At 35.5% G+C, this 18,119-nt stretch overlaps 2 protein-coding genes and 1 long non-coding RNA gene across 5 annotated transcripts; 1 reads left to right on the top strand and 2 right to left on the bottom strand.

Annotated features, from left to right (window-relative positions):
• Positions 1-1,595: 1,595 nt before the first annotated feature.
• LOC143595575 (uncharacterized) lies at positions 1,596-4,403 on the bottom strand. Of its 3 annotated transcripts, XR_013146548.1 has the most exons (5): positions 4,166-4,403; positions 3,656-3,794; positions 3,528-3,576; positions 2,165-2,609; positions 1,596-2,027 (listed from the first exon to the last, which is right to left on the bottom strand). It is a non-coding gene; the product is annotated as an uncharacterized LOC143595575 (long non-coding RNA). The 3 variants fall into 3 exon arrangements; XR_013146549.1 differs by having other exon boundaries at positions 1,596-2,009; positions 2,148-2,609; positions 3,528-3,794; XR_013146546.1 differs by having other exon boundaries at positions 3,528-3,794.
• Positions 4,404-8,603: 4,200 nt separating this feature from the next.
• Positions 8,604-11,884, top strand: LOC143596337 (protein ENHANCED DISEASE RESISTANCE 2-like). The gene is made up of 8 exons (XM_077075133.1): positions 8,604-9,486; positions 9,656-9,925; positions 10,008-10,143; positions 10,838-11,000; positions 11,073-11,201; positions 11,272-11,466; positions 11,548-11,670; positions 11,740-11,884. The coding sequence occupies exons 1-8, from the start codon at positions 9,441-9,443 to the stop codon at positions 11,851-11,853; spliced, it is 1,176 nt and encodes a 391-aa protein (XP_076931248.1). The 5' UTR covers positions 8,604-9,440; the 3' UTR covers positions 11,854-11,884.
• A 121-nt stretch (positions 11,885-12,005) lies between these two features.
• On the bottom strand, positions 12,006-14,688 carry LOC143596330 (cyclin-dependent kinase C-2 C-like). Its single transcript, XM_077075125.1, has 7 exons — positions 14,040-14,688; positions 13,683-13,967; positions 13,277-13,594; positions 12,961-13,188; positions 12,447-12,869; positions 12,199-12,308; positions 12,006-12,121 (listed from the first exon to the last, which is right to left on the bottom strand). Exons 1-6 carry the CDS (start codon positions 14,322-14,324, stop codon positions 12,267-12,269), a joined length of 1,581 nt encoding a protein of 526 aa, XP_076931240.1. The 5' UTR covers positions 14,325-14,688; the 3' UTR covers positions 12,006-12,121; positions 12,199-12,266.
• Positions 14,689-18,119: the final 3,431 nt, after the last annotated feature.

The following is an 18,119-nucleotide window of genomic DNA, read 5'->3' as shown; positions in this document are numbered from 1 at the left end:
CGCAGTATTATGTGTTTGTTACGAAAAATTTGTTTCAACTTACAGTTGGTTACAATTACATAATAAAAATAGATTAGAAGACGCTTGACATTTATTGATTTGTAACTTGTAAGGAGTTTTCATTCGTCTATTATATCTTCTCAGTTCGTCTGGAAGTACAATGTATTTTTTTAAGGTTACTAGTGTTCTCGCTTGTTAGAAGATGCATCATATACATCTAGCCTTAAAAACAGTTTCCAATATATATATGATTCATACGAGAGGTAGTTAATATGCAGAAGATATGTGTTGCTTTCTTTTCGTTGACTATGTTAGTGATTATCGGGATAAACTAAAAGCAAAGCAAGAATCTGAACAAACATTGATACGAGTTAAAAGATGTGTAGTGCATGCTCATTCGAGATATTACTAATGACAACACACCTTATAGGGTTTCAAGATTATGGACTATGGGGTTTCCAAAAAGGCACCACCCCTTGGTTCGGTTTGGGGCAGCGCCAGGTGGGGTCCAAAGGGCAGAGCAACTCATAGAGCAACACAAGTACAATTGAAAGTTCATTCGGGTTTGCATGACCGATGAAAAATTAAATAGAAATTATTATTAGTGATAACTGAGATAAAAAAACAACTTTACCCATCAATGCCAAATGGGATAAACAATAAGTTACTACTAATTAGTGGCAACTTGGTAGTAGTGATAAGTTACTACTGGCCAATAGTAATTTAGATCAATGGTAAGTGTAGGGAGTAGTAAGTCTTTACTACTGATGGAGTTTTTCTTAATGATTTTTATGTCGATGTAATTGAATAACTAATGCCAGTTATAACTACCAACTGAAATGTATAATGGCTCTCCATCTATAAAAGGGAATTACTTGATCTAATTCTAGTATAATATGTGTTGATAGTCGCTTTTGTGTAAATGTACATACAAGTTTTAAAAATAGTGCGTCAACTATTTCAGATAGCGCATTTAATAAAAACTATTATTGTGCACCAAATTTTTATGTATATGCTAGTGTTTTATGCTCAATTGTGCATAAATAATTATTGTTTTGTAGTGCTTTAAAATTGCGTGACATAATCATATGTGAGATGCGTCAAATATTTAAAGCTACTTACTGGTTAATGGCATGTCAACTTTGTATGTATGTATTTTTTTCGTTTCTTTTATAATAATTATCTATACTATACTAGTTTGTATCCTGCGTGACACGCAGGTTACTTTTAGTTTTTATTTTTTATTTTTTTATTTTTATATATTATTGATGATTTAAGATGTTAATTAATTAATATTGATAGGTTAATAATAATATTTTACAAATGTGGACATGCAAATGATAAATTTTCTGAAGTTGTCATATCATGTAATCTCTGTGGTTGAGTGATGGGACATGCTAGGAAGTTTCAAACGATTCATTCGGATCATGCTTTTATCCCTTAACATGTTTATTTTGCAATAGTGCTTTAATTATTTATTTATCATGGTTTTTAAAACAGTTTGTTTACAAATTCAAATTTGTTCGCTGGCATATGAGCAAAATGATTGAAGATGGTTATCATCTTCATCACAATGAATCACTAACATATATTGGTAATATATGTCTGAAGAATGATTATACAGCAAATAAATGTTTGATTATTGTTTCCATACAAAATATATAATTTACCATTATTGTATCAAACTTTAAATCCTCGTTTGCTTCCAAGAATGCGCAGATTGTAACAATATGCCATTCTCACAACTCTCTTTCCATCCAATCTTCTACATGAGTTTAGAACATACTTAATAACTGTAACCACTTCGCCTATATCGTCATCCTCCACAACACCACTGCCGCCCTTATCACTGGTTTGACTATTTGTTGTTTCTCGGAACCATCTTGAACTTTATCAAAACCTCTTTCTTTACACTATTAATTAACAAAAAAACATTAGGCATAAAGTTTCATGCCCAAATTCAGTAATTTGTGTCCTTTTTTTCATCCCTAAAACTTTCAATCCCAAAACTAACAAACCTGAACCCACTATATAATCCAGATAAATTGCAATCTATCTGTTTTAAAAAACCCAAGATACCGACAATTATACCAACACAATTATCTTTGTTGTAAAGGATATCAACTCATGTTTTACTCAAAGTGAACCCTAATAATGTATGCACCAAATACTAATTTATTTTATAACAATTTATATAGTTACTAAGTAATCTAAAAGATGCACATTGACAATTTTAACTAATTTTTACAAACGTGTTTAACCGATCAAACCAACACTCGTGAGTGATTAAAATGCCACAACCCACACAAACGTGTTTAACTAATTTTGCAAAGCCACTAAACGCATTTTATTTACTGTTTTCCGCCCCCAAAACACTGGAAAATCTGCACCCTCGGCTACTTTCGTTTAGCCATCCAAACTCATAACGGGTAATCATTTGTTAATCTTCAATACTTAAACGTCCCCGTTGAACCTTAAAAATTTAGATGAAACCTCACTAATATGTAAATTTAGAATCAAAAGCACTTAGCAAGGTACCTTTTTATGTCGTTAGATTTAAACGCTGATTGTTTAGGTTCCTTTCTAGTGACTTGCTGAATCTTTGCTCCCTCCGGACATATAATTGTAACTATGGTAAATACCAATTTGGTTTTCGGTATTCATATCCGTAATAAGCCAAAAACATTCAGCTGCCAAACAATAAAGCAACTGGGAACCTAACTCTAAAGGTAAAACCTAAGATTTTTCAAAACTTACAAGTGCAAATTTAATACAGTGCCTCTTGCAAATTTAAAATAACACAAAAGAAAATTGGTTTACAGAGTAATCCATTTGACTTAAAAGTCAACATGCCATCACATATATATTAATAATGTAACAATTTTAATCTGTATTCGGTGCGATGCGGCTGCTCTAGACCTATCCGTGTAAGGGAAACCGATGGACCCTCTAAATAATAGCATAACAAACTTTGTTTTATTCACAAAAGCAGAATGTTAGGATGCAAACAGATGTGCCTATTGAAAGCTTTTGATCCTATACAAAACAACCAAATCAATATATATATTTTTGTTATGTATATAAATTTTCCATTTATGCTTGGACCATAATAACATTCGTTTATTGAATAAACAAACATAAACAAACTTCTGTCAAACGGTTCATTTACTTTGAATAAAGAAAACAGTTAACATTGAACCCAATAATACACTTCGCATCATTAGATATACCTTGTTAACATTGAACGCGATTCGCCAAAGAACCTACATCATCAGGTTTAATATGAATAATGAGTTCTAGGCTATTATTTCAGTTCTAGGCTTTAGAAAGGATTTATCATAAAATACACTACAAATCCATAAATACATCTCTACACACAAATTTAAAACTAATTAACATAAATATGGTGTAATGACGAATTGCTATATAGTTTCTTACATATTATAATAGCACAAAAATCATCATATTAAACTTTGGAATCAACAAATGAAGTACCCGTGGTTCAAAGTTTAATGAAGAGGAATAACCAGGCACCAAACATGTCACTCCACCGATCACCAACCTCCATCACCATCTCTAACACCAATCAATCAACAAAATCAATTAGGGTCAGAGAATTAGAGATTTGATATTAAAAAAAGAAGGGTGAAGATACCTTTAATGCAGATCGAGACTTGAGAATCTAGAATCAAACATCAATGACCCAAAAAATGGCATATATTTGGGGCTTGCAAATTTGAATCACAAAAAATCACTTGTAATGCATCTCAATTATTGAACCAAAGACTGTTAACCTAAAATTTTTAACCTCATTTAAACCACAATTTGAAAACTAAAAACAAAATATAAAATAATTCGGAAAGAAATTAATAGCCAAATGAGTAACAACGAAAACAGAAGCTTCAAAAACTTGAATTGGTGTAAAATTAATCAAATCACCCGACTTAACTAAATCAAAACCCATAAAAGGTAAAGCTTAGACGAAATCGAAGTCAACGTTTTAGGGTTCGTGACCTGCATACCAAATTGAAATTGATTAAATTAGGGTTTTCTCTATATGAATCCTTTCGGATTAGGGCTTTTATATTCAGAGATTAGCAGGGTTAGAAATCAGTTTTTAATCATCTATTGGCAACTAAAAACAAATCAATAGGATCGTACTAACCTTGAATCAAAGTATAGTAGCCCTGGTTTACATCGGATTGAAGGAGATTGAATGGGTAGCGATTGTTGATTTAGGGTTGAAGTGATGGTAGTCAACGTTATATTAGATTGGTTAGGGTTTCAAGTTTGAAGTAAGGAGATGAAAGGGGACGGTGGTTTGTCCTTGGCAGGTACGATACCCGTATTTGAGATGTTATGACCCGTGTAAAAGTTAAACGGGTCAAACCGGGTTAAATCAATGAGATAGAAATAAAGAAATATGATGGCTCTAGAGAGAGTAGGGAACAATGTGAGAATGACACATAAGATTTTATGTTAGGCAATTATATAGATAGTTAGATATAATACATCAAACAAGGGCAAATTAAGACACTCATTTTTAAGTAATTTACAACACTTAAAGCTAAGGGTGTTCATCGGATCGGATAACGGATTACTCAGGTTATTCGGTTCGGGTTATTCGGATTTGAAAATTTTTGGACCTATCCGAAATCCAATCCGATCCGAATTAGGAATATTCCTATCCGATCCGAATCTATCCGAATTCAATTCGGATCGGATTCGGATAATATCCGAAATTATCCGAATAGTCCGAAATAAACCTAAAAAATTTTCGTATTTTTTTGTTCATAACATTTAATAGTTTAGAATCACAATAAACGTACAAACCAAAAAATACGAATTACTCTTAACAAAAATTTAAAGTTTAAACTTCAAATAATAGTCTAATAAATATACGAAACCGGAAAATACCACTAAAAACATGTTTTTTATTCGGATTAAACGAATATCCGAACAATCTGAACAATTCGAATTTTTCAAATTCCATATCCGAATCCGATCCGAATCCGAATTAGTTATTCGGATATTCGGATTGATCCGATCCGAATAAGAATTCGGATCGGTTTATTTGGGTTTCGGTTTCGGTTCGGATTTCGGTTTTTTTCGGATTTCGGATTTCTTGAACACCCCTACTTAAAGCATGAGGTACATGTGTTAGTAAGGGTAAGCTTGTCTTTTAAACACAATCCATTCAACTTACAAGTTTGGTCCCTCATCTTTAATCATATTATGTTTTTAATTTAAGTTGTAAACTAACTTCTCATCCATGATTTTTAAACGACTATAGCATTTTCAAACGTTAATATTTTTATAAAAAAACTACACCATAAAAACAAGCATTTTATTCTCTTTAATTTGGATATGATATTGTTATAAGTTTTTTCATTTTAAATAAATTAATATGTTACGTAGGGTTGTTCAGTGTCGGTTTTGATGGTTTTTAAGTTAAACTTGTGAGCCCAACCGCTAATACTAATTTTTTTGTCGTCCAAAACCAAACTCAACCATTGAAAGTTGAAACCAAATCGTTACTAACGGCCTGGTTCCAGTTTGGTTTCACAATTTAAATTTTAATAATAAATTTAGTTTAAAATAATTATTAATTTAAATATACCATAAATTTTAACTAAACACCAACATAATATGATACTTGAAAGGATCATAAATAAAAAATGATAATTTTAGCCATATAAATGGTAAATATTGATTGAAGATCTAGGACGTGAAATAATAACAACAAAGATCATAAAATAAATCATACTGCAATTAGGTTAACTTGAAGACTTATAGCCAAGTTATTTGCAATAAAAAGATTATGTTCAATTAAATTTTAACTATATCTAATATATATTACAAAACATATATAATAATTAATAATAAAAAACGTTAAAATGCATTCAACATTTACAGTCTAGTCTGGTTTATCACGGCCGGTTGCCAGTATAAACTGCGAACCAACCGTTCACTACGCTTTGACAATTTTGAAACCGACCAACAAACCGGAACTAAAAAAAAGAAAAAAGAAGTCAAACCAATGACCGGTTTAAACGATTTCAAGGTTTTAATACGTGATTATTTTCTAATAGTGCATCTTTTGATTTAAACCCATATAATATAAGAAGCTATTTTTGTTAACATTTAGAATAAACTAGTATTTCGACCCCGCAACGCGCGGGAGGTTGTGAAACCATTGCCGAATACAATAACAAAAATGAAACATTTCATTGAACACAACGAACCATAGCTACAAACATATTACTCTCGTAACAAAGAGTACAACCACCAATACAAAGGGTCACAAACAGCCGTCAACACATGTCAACAATTTCCAACAAACAACCAAAAGACCCACACATGTTTGAACAGGAGTGGTTTACAGAAGTTATCATAGCCACCCCCACCAAATACGGCCTAAAACAGCAATAGTAAATCCTCCTCAACTCAGTTCAACTTGAATCAATACACCTCCAATGGTAAACCCTGCAACACATTAATCTTAAGATCCAAATTTTTAAAAGTAAATTCAATGTTAAAATGGCATACCTATCATGAATGCATACATTTACACTTCAAATCTTAAGATCCAAATTTTTAAAAGTAAATTCAATGTTAAAATGGCATACCTATCATGAATGCATACATTTACACTTCAATCAGATCACATATCTCAACAATCTGCAAACAATTTAGAAGCAGTAACTCTTGTGATATTTAAATTCTCTTAAAAGGAAAACTAAAAGAGAAAACATGTTGATTTCAACTTAACAAACAATGACCAATGGGATTTAAGAAAATGTAGTTATACAGAGATGGCGCAACGAAAAAAAGAGCAAGTTTGAAAGAAAATTTTTAACCTACACCTGTGAATTAAGTCAAAACATGTGGCTTTTGGTATATTGCTCATAGTATTTAACAATATAGGCAAAACGTAGAAGCTTTCAAATACAAAAGTAACCCCGAAACCCCCACCCCAATTTTGCACAACCGTGCCTCGAAACAATAGACATTAACCAACAACACACATAGGAGACAAAACAAAACAATAAACGTCAACCAACAACACAAAGAATAAAATTAAATACACGCTAAACACAAAAAATAACAAATTAAATATACACTAAATTTTGTAAAAATTTAGTGGCTCAAAAACGAACATCATGACCTAAACTCAAGAATCTGACAACTGAATTAAAATAACCCACAAAAAAATAAAAAATTCACGCGGTGTTAACCAAGGCTCAGGTCCGGCACACTGCTGCAACATAGATTGCCACGCGTGAGACCAGGACATCATCACAGCCATAAACAACAGGGAAGATGACAGATTCATTAACCAATAGTCCTCCATCAAAATAATCCGAATTACAGAGTAATCATCACCAAATATGCGAGAGTATAACTGTTAAGTGATATGTGTGCTTATAAACTCAACCCAATTAGAAACCTTGATTTTCCATCAAACATAACTCAATACCAATTTATAGATGGTACCAGAAAAACCAAATAAGGCATTTCATCAAACACCTTGCATGCGTGAAAAGAAACCATACCAGTTTCAGGTACCAAATCAAACCATGAGTTCTTTCATTAAAGATTTCCTGAACAAATGGCATACAAAGCCTAGGGTTCCTGAACAAAATCAGACAACAACACTGATAAATCCACCACCGCCAGAGGCAACGGCGTACACATGCGATTTAAAACTTATACCACAAGGACGAAGGTGACAGCCAGTGAACCACCACAGACCTTTCACAATCACCACTCCGCCGCCACCAAGGTTTGGTCGGAGATCGGTGGATGGAGAAGCGTAGGAGGGAGTCAAGTCTCCGAGTAAAGTACGCAGCCGACACCACAGTCACCTAGGTTTCGGTAACAGTAGAAATCGAAGGAGCAACAATCACATCCAACAACCACCATCGAAACGGATGTGAGAAATAATAATGAAACGGTGGGATGGAGACTGAAAAAGTGAAAACTGGAAAGCAAAGCAAAGAAAAGAAATAGAAAAAGTATACACACTTGTATTAGATTAATAAACTACTGATGGTGATGGTGCAGTTTTCAGCAAAAGCACGTGTAAAGGAGGAAGATACGTCTGAATACAATCGAAAACACACAACATGTGATGCAACATCTTAAGCCTTAAATAATGTAGAACATAGGGTACAACATAGACATCAAAAGCTACAAACAGCAATGCTGCAGAAGAAAGTTGAAAATTAATATATATGATAATAATATTAATAGTGACAACATACTAATATTGTTAAGGTTACAATAATACATGTGTGTAAAAGGTATACAAGTTTGTTGAAGAATATAACCACAACTGAAAAGACCATAAATGATTAGTGGTTTTCCAAATAAAACTAGTATGAAACGAATGTATGCGATAAAGCAAATAAAACTAGTATGAAAAGAATGCAAATAAACGTACTAGAATTTAATCATATATTTGTGTTGTGCGGGCATAAATGTATTGGACTCACCAATCACCATGAATGTGCAAGCAAAAGCATAATAATACATACAAAATGAGAGGTGGGAATCTTGTTCCTCCAAAACCCATCGTTTTTATAGGAAAAAAAAAACATTCAAAAGAATCATCATCATCATCATCATCATTTCTATAAATTTAAAAAATTCACAAACCTCCCATTGGTTTCACAAACAACAACAATCAACCAACCTATAGGCTATAGGTTAATTAGGTTCAACCCCGATCCGACCCCTTCTCCTCCCCTCTCCTCCCATGATCTGATCAATCGAGCGAGAGAGCGAGGAGATTGTAACTTCATCACCCTCTTCATTATTATTCTTTCTTTATATGCATACCAATTGAAAAAATGTTGATCTTTATTTGCAGAATTATTGAATTTATGCTGGCATTTGTCGTTTTGAGTTTTCAAGATCAAATGTTATTTGCAGCATCGACACGTTAAGAAAGAAAAAGAGGGAAAATGGGCGGATGTACTTCAAGCCCGGCTAGAACGATAAAACCAATGAAATCACTGCGTCGGCATAGCAAAAAGATACGTAGGCCTGAAAAACTTAAGAAGAAGAAGAAGACCGATGCCGGAGACCCCCCGGTTGACACAACCGTCACCTGCAGGGAAGTGTCTTCTGATTCTCTTGAACCCGCTGATTTGCACACTAGTCAAAGTGCCGCTAATGGTACAAGTTGTTTACTCCTTATTCTAACTCGGTTTGGTCAAAACATGTCGGGCCATGTTGACCCTAAACAATGTTTTTTAACGTTCACACAATAATCTAACTTTGTGAATAAAATGATAGTTTTTATGTGTCCAACATACTTGGCCCATGTTCTTTTAAGTTTTTGTTAGTTTTTTGGTTTCATCTGTTTAGCTCGTTAAAGACATGAGCATTCTCGTGTTGCAGTAGACGAACCTTGGTTTGATTCCGTTAGCAGCATGGAAGATTCTGAATCTGATGATGACTTTAGTAGCGTGAATGGAGGTAACTTCTCAAACCGGTTTTTTAAATTTAAACCAATTATCGCGTTCTTAGAACATTTTCTTAAAAAAAAATATGTCATTTTGTATCAATACCATGTTAAATGGGTTGAAAGTCGACGGCATATTCAAAGGATTAAAAGGCCTTACTCAATTTCTTTGATTGGTTAAAGACGATGATCCAAACCGGGACGATGACGTGGCATTCTTGGACAACATAAACCGCGAAACAAGCCCTACAAACAAGTTAGGACGTAGTTACAGTAGCTATAATGGTGACAAAAACCAAGCACCGATCTGGAATCCAGACGCACCACAACTGTTTCATTCTGCTAGTTTCCATGATAATATAACAAACACATCAAACTCAGGCTCACAGAACTTGACAGGAAAACCCACAGTTATTAAGCTCGCAAAGAAAAAAACCGATCACAATGGAACTCGTACGTATAAAACACTCTAAAAGATTTACTTATATGGTTTTGTTTCAAGAAACCATGATGAATCAAATGAAATGAAATGCAGGTGCTACAGAAAAGTTCTTTTATCGTCCACGGGCTGGATTCTTGATTCCGTGTTGTACAGATGAGAAACCTACTCCTGGATGTTGGTCAGCTATTGAACCGTCCAATTTCACTCTCAGAAGCGAAAATTATTTCAAGTATTTCATCAAATTCCCTACCTTTATAAACATCAGATCATTTTAGAGACGTGCAATTGGGCCTGGGCCTGGGCCTGAGCTGAATCAGGCTTGTGGCCTAAACTGGTTCAGGTTAAAACCTGGTCGGTTGGGTCAAAGAAAGTCAAGCCCGGTCTTTTTTTTAATCAAATTTTCATGTTCATAAACTCAGGTCATTTTAGAGATGCACAATCATTCCTGGGCCCGAATCAGATTTTGGCCCAAACCTGTTCAGGTTGAAACCAGGTCGATCGGGTCAAAGAAAGTCAAACCGGGTTTTTTCATCAAGTTCCCACCTTTATAAATATCGGGTCATTTTAGAGAAGCACAATCAGTCCTGGGCCTAAATCGGGTTTTGGCCAACGCCAATTTTTTCCTCAAATTCCCCACGCTCATAAACATTGGGTCAATTTAGAGATGCACAATCAGTCCTGGGCCCGACTCCGATATTTGACAAAAGCGGTTTGGTTCCAACCAGGTTTTTGAGGGGAAAAGGATCTGATTTGCCAGTTGACCGGGTTGGTTTCAGATTTCAACCCTTCTGCTTGGGTTCAAAATCGGGCCCGGTTCCCAACCCGGGTTTTTTGTGCATCCCTAGTTCTTATAACAGACTGAGAAGGGTAGAATTGTATTTGTTTCCATGTAACTATAACAGATCAATGGCCATAATTTGCAGAGACAAATCAAAGAAACCGGCTCCAAGTTACTGTCCCTACACTCCATTCGGTGTGGATCTGTTTGTATGCCCGAGAAAAGTCAACCACATTGCCAAACACCTCGAGCTTCCTAAATTAAAAGGCGATGGAAAATTGCCACCTCTCCTCATTATCAATATTCAGGTTTGTTTTTACAAATTCAATACCGCTTAAATTAATATAAAGAAAGACCTAATATTATATTTGCTGCTACAGTTGCCTAGTTGCAATGCTCAAATGTTCCTCAGTGACAGTGATGGTGAGGGTTTAAGCCTCGTCTTATACTTCAAACTGTCAGACACGTACGAGAAAGACACATCCGCTCAGTTTCAAGACAGCATTAAAGTAAGTAAGATGTCTGGTTACTTATGTCATATTCTGTAATTCATATTCTAGAGTGAATGAACATGTGCAGAATTTAGTGAATGATGAGATGGAAAAGGTGAAAAGTTTCAGAAAAGAAACGATTGTAGCGTTTAGAGAGCGGTTGAAGATAATGGTGGGTGTGGTCAACCCGGATGACCTCGTGTCTAACAGCACCGAGAGAAAGCTTTTGCACGCTTACAATGAAAAACCTGTCCTTTCACGCCCTCAACATAATTTCTTTCGGGTACTTTCCATTTTAAACTCAATATTAATCAAGTAATGTAAAACCGCTCTTAACTTAACAATCTCACGTATCTAAACACAGGGATCAAATTACTTTGAAGTTGACCTGGACATTCATCGGTTTAGTTACATAGCAAGAAAGGGTTTAGACGCGTTTCGTGAACGCCTTAAAGACGGGATAATGAACCTAGGCCTAACAATTCAGGTAACTTAAAAACTAAATCATTTTCTACAAACAAGTGCATAAATGATTACCTGTTTTTGAATAAAACAGGCTCAAAAACCAGAAGAGTTGCCAGAGAAAGTGCTATGCTGTTTGAGATTAAACAAGATTGACTTTGTTAATCGTGGTCAAATACCGACGTTAGTAGCAGGCGATGAAACTTAACTTCATCCTGTTGATTCCTACTTCATATATGTTCTTGGCCCCATTTGTACATCAATCCTGAGATTTATTTAAAAACAATGTGAATTTTTTATGTCTCCTGAGCTTGGAATGAGAAGAAAAGAAAAGAAAAGAAAAGGAACAATTTTTTCTCTCTTTATGTGAACTTTTGAGCCAATGATACGGTTCGCTGTTGTAGTTTTGATGTACCCATTGACATTTTTGTTACAGGTTTTGTAAATACAGGATCATTTTTCATTATCATTCAACACTGCCTGAGACTATCTTTTTTAGTTTGATTTTAAATCTGGCCATGAACTGCTTGTTTATAATTGGTGAAGTGTTGACTTTTGTATGTACCTCAATCAGTACTGGGATTTATGAGTTCTTGAACTCCAAAATTTTGTTTGACCTAGTCAGCGGTGGGACCAAGTGTCAAAAATGGTTTCTTGTTCAACCTGTCATAATTACAAATGCACAATCTTCAACATCATTGTAAAGTAAAGTAAAGTGATCAATATCCAATTTTACAACAAAACAATTAAATTTGACTTCTAAAGTCAACAATTTTAACCTAAATTCTAAGGGGAACTTACAATCAGTAAATCCTGAGAATTATGTACTTTTGATGAATCAAAAGAACCAGATTTATTAACACTTTTCACCCTACAATTTCTAAATCCACTGCAAACAACGCTAGTAGACTTTACATTGTCTGGCATCTGTTGGGCGGCTGCATGCGCCGACACTATACCGTCACTCATGGTAAAATTTCTGCCACATCTTCTCCTTGCCCATACAAAACCACCATTTGAAGTTGTTGCTTGAGTCGGGAGTGCACAAAGACCTTCATATTTAGACCCTTGTGATACTTTTAAACATGAACCATCACCATCGTTTCTTCTTCCACTATTCGGGGCGTCTGTAACGCCAGCTTTACCGAAAGAAGTTTGTTCTTTGTTAGGCAGGTACTTTGGCAAGCTTGCAGGATCACACGCATACGGTTTCGTATGGAAATACTGTTTACATTTAACAGAAACTGGTTAGAACTAACATACAGCAGTCAAAACTCTTCATTTAGGTCAATGACATGCTAGTGTACAAACATACCTCAGCTTTTAGCGCAGATGTGGCGGTCCCACGCTTGCAAGGGTCTATAGAAAGTAACGTGTGGATAAGGTCAACTGCAGTCTCCGGTAGCTGTTTACACGTTTCCCGAAGACTGCTTTCATACGCGTGATGCGGTTTAAACATCGTTGCAAGCGGAAGCTTCGACTTGTTCCAGTATTCATCAGGCGGTGTTCCACATAGCTTCAATATTTTGTGCAATTGTTCCACCTGAAAAAGATGTAAAATTACACATTACGGATGTATACATACATATATATATGTGTACGTATAGATTACAGTTTTTATATGTTTTCACCTCAGTTCGGCCCTTGAGAATCGGTTTGCCGAAACAAAGTTCAGCAAAAACACATCCGACACTCCAAAGGTCAACCCCCGTCCCATAATTTGTGCATCCTAGAAGAAGTTCAGGAGGCCGATACCATAAAGTCACCACATGACTAGTCAATGATTCCCTGCACTCAGGTCCATGGAACTTCGCTAGACCAAAATCACCAATCTTTAATATTCCCTCATTATTCACCAAAATATTTGCTGTTTTAATGTCACGATGTAGAACTCCAAGAGAATGACAATATTCAATACCGCTCAATAATTGTTTCATATAGCATTTAATCTGCATAAAACACAACCTCATTTAGCTGCATTTAATCTTTGTTACATTGAATTATTTAGTTCATTTTGGTTAGTTAGATGTTACTAACCTGGGAGTCAGTGAACTTAATATCGGGGCATGATAATAATCCAGCGAGATCATGCTCCATATACTCAAAAACAAAGTATATATTACATGATAATGTGGATGTTATTAACCCTTCTAGTTTCATAATGTTAGGGTGGTCGAGCGTACGGAGGATTGTGATTTCTCGAGCCATGAACTTCACACTATCGGGTTTCAAATTGTGAAACCGCACCTTTTTTAGCGCATAAAATCTACCAGTTTTCGCGTGACGCGCTTTGTACACACTACTATATGAACCTTGTCCAATCTACATAACAAAAACATTAAAAAATCACATCATTGTTCCTACAAAATCAAGATTTTAAAACAAATGCTGTACCTTTTCCAATCTTTTGAAGCTATTCGATTTCAACGGTAACCAACCATCAATGGCTTCACCAGCAACTGCACTAAGCCAAGAAGGCCATCCAGCAGCCACATGTTCGGCTTCCTTAAATCTTTCGACTTTCAAATCATTCAAATCACCCGGATCGAAACCCGAACACCCTCCGTCGTCTCGACGATTACCATCACTCTCCAACTTCTTAATAACATGTCCATCATTATAATCAAGATCAAGATTCTTGAGATACCTAACCACATGCTTGGAATTAACACAACCCATGATGTAAAAAATCAAACCCAGTTGAGAAAAGCCCTAAATAGAGAAAACCCTAATTTGAAAAACTTGAAATTGGGGTGTGATTGATGCGAGACAAGCGGAGGAAAAATGAAATTGAATAAAAGGAAAGTGAAAGAATGTGAGAGTGATGCTTGTGGGGCCAATTTGATGATGATCATCATGATCTCTAATTTGGTGTGCTCTGCAACAGAGAACTAGGGTGTTAAAAAGATGATGGTGGTGGTGCAGAGTGAGAAATTGGGGATTCACCAACCGCTTAATTGCCTCAACGAACAGAATAATAATAATCATTAGGGTGGTCCAATCTTGTTTATTGGTGACCGAATTAATCATTTGCTTCTCCTTAATCATTTTGTTTGTTTTTTGAATGGTTTTGCAATATATATTTGAATGAATATTATGCCATATGTTTGTAATTGGCAAAATGGCAAAACAGGTCCTTTATGGTTTTTCAATAGTCGTCCTTTAGAAAACTTAATGGCGGAAATCATATTCTGTGTTTCCAAAATGTTGCACGTTACGTCCTTTTCCACTAACCCAGTTAGATTTTTTCGTTAAGTCTCATCACATGATATGCACGTGAGGGTAAAAACGTAATTTCATCTCCCAGATCATTTCCCCCTTTTTATAACACTCCCCCGTCTTTTCCCTCATTCGATTAGAAATTAGGGTTACCAGCCGTTATCAAATTGGGGGAAAATTGGGGGGAATTACGAGCCGTGAATGATGGTGTTCTGTGAGTGTGGTAAAGAAGCCGTGATTAAAACCTCTTGGACGGATAAAAATCCAGGTCGTCGGTTCTACTCATGCCCTGTCCAGGTACAATTTCCTATTTCTCTTCTTGAATTAGGGTTCTGTGAATGTGCTTAACACGAGTAATTATATGTTTTTGCTTGAAATTAGGGTTCAAATTGCAAATTTATTGGATGGTTTGACCATAAAAAGTGTCAAAGGTGCATGGACATCATACCTGGTCTTCTCAGAGCTAAGAACAGTCTTGAGGAAGCTAATAATAGTCTTGAAGAAGCTAAGAACAAGCTTGAGGAAGCAAACAAGAATCTGGGATACAAAGCAAGCAAAATGAAAAGGATGTTGATTGCTAGTTGGATATGTTTCATAATCTATGTACTTTTGTTCTAGATGAATGTAGCTTTTATTTAGGTTAATAAGGTGTTTGTGTTGTCTTTTATTGTTGATTGTTGTTGTTGTTGACTTATGACACCATCCTAATGTAAGTTTTTTAAGGTTTATTGCCCTTTCAAGGTTGTATTGGTTGTTTTTCAGGTTTCAATTGTTAATTTTGACTACACATTTGCACTGCACTAGACACATTTTGACTGCACTAGGCACATTTTGACTGCAAATAACCAACTTTGACTGCACTAGACACATTTTGACTGCACTAGACATATGTTGACATTAAATAACCAACTTTGACTGCACTAGACATGCTGAATGCAATAACCACAATGTGAATGCAATATAAAGTAAAAAAAAAAATCAACCAAAGTCATTACCTCAATTAGTCAAAGACATTCACTAAAAAGGGATTACATAAAGTAAAATAAAGAGACTACCAAAGTCATTACATAAACCATTCAAATAAAGACATTACATCTACCATTCAACCAGTCATTACATATCCAAATTCAAAACACCAAATTATCATCCTAAAGTCATTAATCCAAGTTCAAAACACCAAATTACCAACATCCAAACATACATTAACACATACATAAACTAAAACATATTCCAAAAGACAAATCATCCTTACATCCTGCCCAATCTTCCAGAAGACCAATCACCTTGCCTGCTTGCATGTCCTTATGTTGTGTCCTGTATTTCCACACTTTGAACAAGCTCCTTTGGTTTCTTTATTTGACAACTTACCACCTTGAGTCAAGTCCTCTAACTCAAATGCTGATCTCTTCCTAGCCTTCTTTGGTCTACCAACTTGTTTGTTATGTTTGGGAGGAGTAAGAGCTGTAGGAACTTGAGACCTTGGCCATAAGGGCCTGCCATTGATTGGATTGATCTTGAAAGAATAAACTTGTCTCCATGTGTCCATTCTATGCACTGGATTAACCCAGCTTTCCACTGCACCAACCCTTCCACCATTAAGAGCCTTGTTCCAAATTGCTGCCACCACATGTTCACAAGGAATACCTGGGTTGCATATATAACATAGTTCAAACACTACCCAACTACCCAACTAACTACATAATGAAATACAATAGACAATTGTGTACCTGTCAGCTCCCACCTTCTGCATGTACATGTCCTCTTAACCAAGTCAACAACTCTTTGCTTACCTGGTCTGCCACTAACCTGATATAGATCTCCCCCATTCCACTGAACAGTATAATGTGCTGCATTTGTCCTGATGTTTGCAACTCAGTGGTGGCAGTGAGTGTAAGCAACCCTTCACTCTTATCTATAACCTCCAAAACATTCACTATCCGTATCATTAAGTATTCCCTTATGTATTCAAGTGCTGATATGATAGGCATGTCTCTGCCTTCCACAATCTTACCATTAAAAACTTCACACATGTTAATCAACATATCAGACACTGCCCTCCCTATGAACAAATCAAAGTAGTTGACACATTAAAGATGACAGTTGACACATGACACAAAGCTAAAGATGACAGTTGACACATTAAAGAGATAAAGTGCATACCTGAGAAGTGTGACTTAGACCAATGTTTAGGATGAATGTTGGACAACCACAAGTGGGCATCCGGGTTGAATGCTTTCAACTCATCCATTGCTGTCTCAAATTCAGGAATTGTTGTTGCATGAGCACACTTATATAACAGATCTTTGTACAACTTCCCTTTATAAGTTGCTTTAAAGTTCTCATGAATATGCCTAACACAATATATGTGCTCAGCACATGGTAACAAATTTTCAATAGCAGGAAGAAGGCCCTGTTCAATAAAGTTACAACTTAAATCCAGATATAGTGCAGTGTACAAGAAAGTTATAACTTAAAAACAAACATAAAATTAGTAACATACCTTTTGTCTATCACTCATGAAAGTGAAACATGAGTTTGGACCCAAATCCATATCATCTCCTAAGTTTTCTAGGAACCAAGTCCAAGAGCTGAGATTTTCTGTCTCTACAACTGCAAAAGAAACTGGGTAGATTCCATTATTTGGGTCAACTCCAACTGCAGATAAAATTTGACCTGGGAATGGTCATTTCATGAATGCACCATCTAGACCCAGTAGATCCCCTCCCTATTGCCTTAAACCCTTGCTTTAAAGCACCAAAAAAAACATAGATCATTTTGAACCTTCTAGTTGGTAGATTTGTGCCTGTGCCCTCCTCAACCTGAATTTTTACAGCGGTACCTGGATTTTGTTTTTTCAATTCAAACACATAATCCCTAAGCATACCATACTGTGTTGTGTAATCCCCTTGCACCATTTTCTTGGCTTTAGCCCTAGCCCTGTATGCTTTTAATCTGGAAATTCTTAGTTCATATTGTCTTTGAAATTGCTCTTGCACAGACTTGACAGGTATTTCAGGGTTGGAGTGAACTTGATCTAGCAATTGATAAGATAAAAAGGTGGATGTGCAAGCACTAACTTTCCTTGTTTGAAGACATTTATGCTCATTATTTAATCTTCTCAACACCCAAGATTCAACACCTTTTGGTTTCGAAACTAACATTGACCAGGGACATTGAAATTTGTTTGGGTCTGTCTTTTTCCCCCTACCACCAACATTAATAGGGCCCTTAGTCTTATCTACCACAACCTTTTGT

This window comes from Bidens hawaiensis, unplaced genomic scaffold (genome assembly GCF_021521415.1).
Source record: "Bidens hawaiensis isolate Kalapana, Puna unplaced genomic scaffold, B.hawaiensis_p1.1 tig00001721_1, whole genome shotgun sequence".
In the NCBI taxonomy this organism is placed as follows: domain Eukaryota; kingdom Viridiplantae; phylum Streptophyta; class Magnoliopsida; order Asterales; family Asteraceae; genus Bidens; species Bidens hawaiensis.
This window is presented reverse-complemented; position numbering and strand designations above follow the sequence as displayed.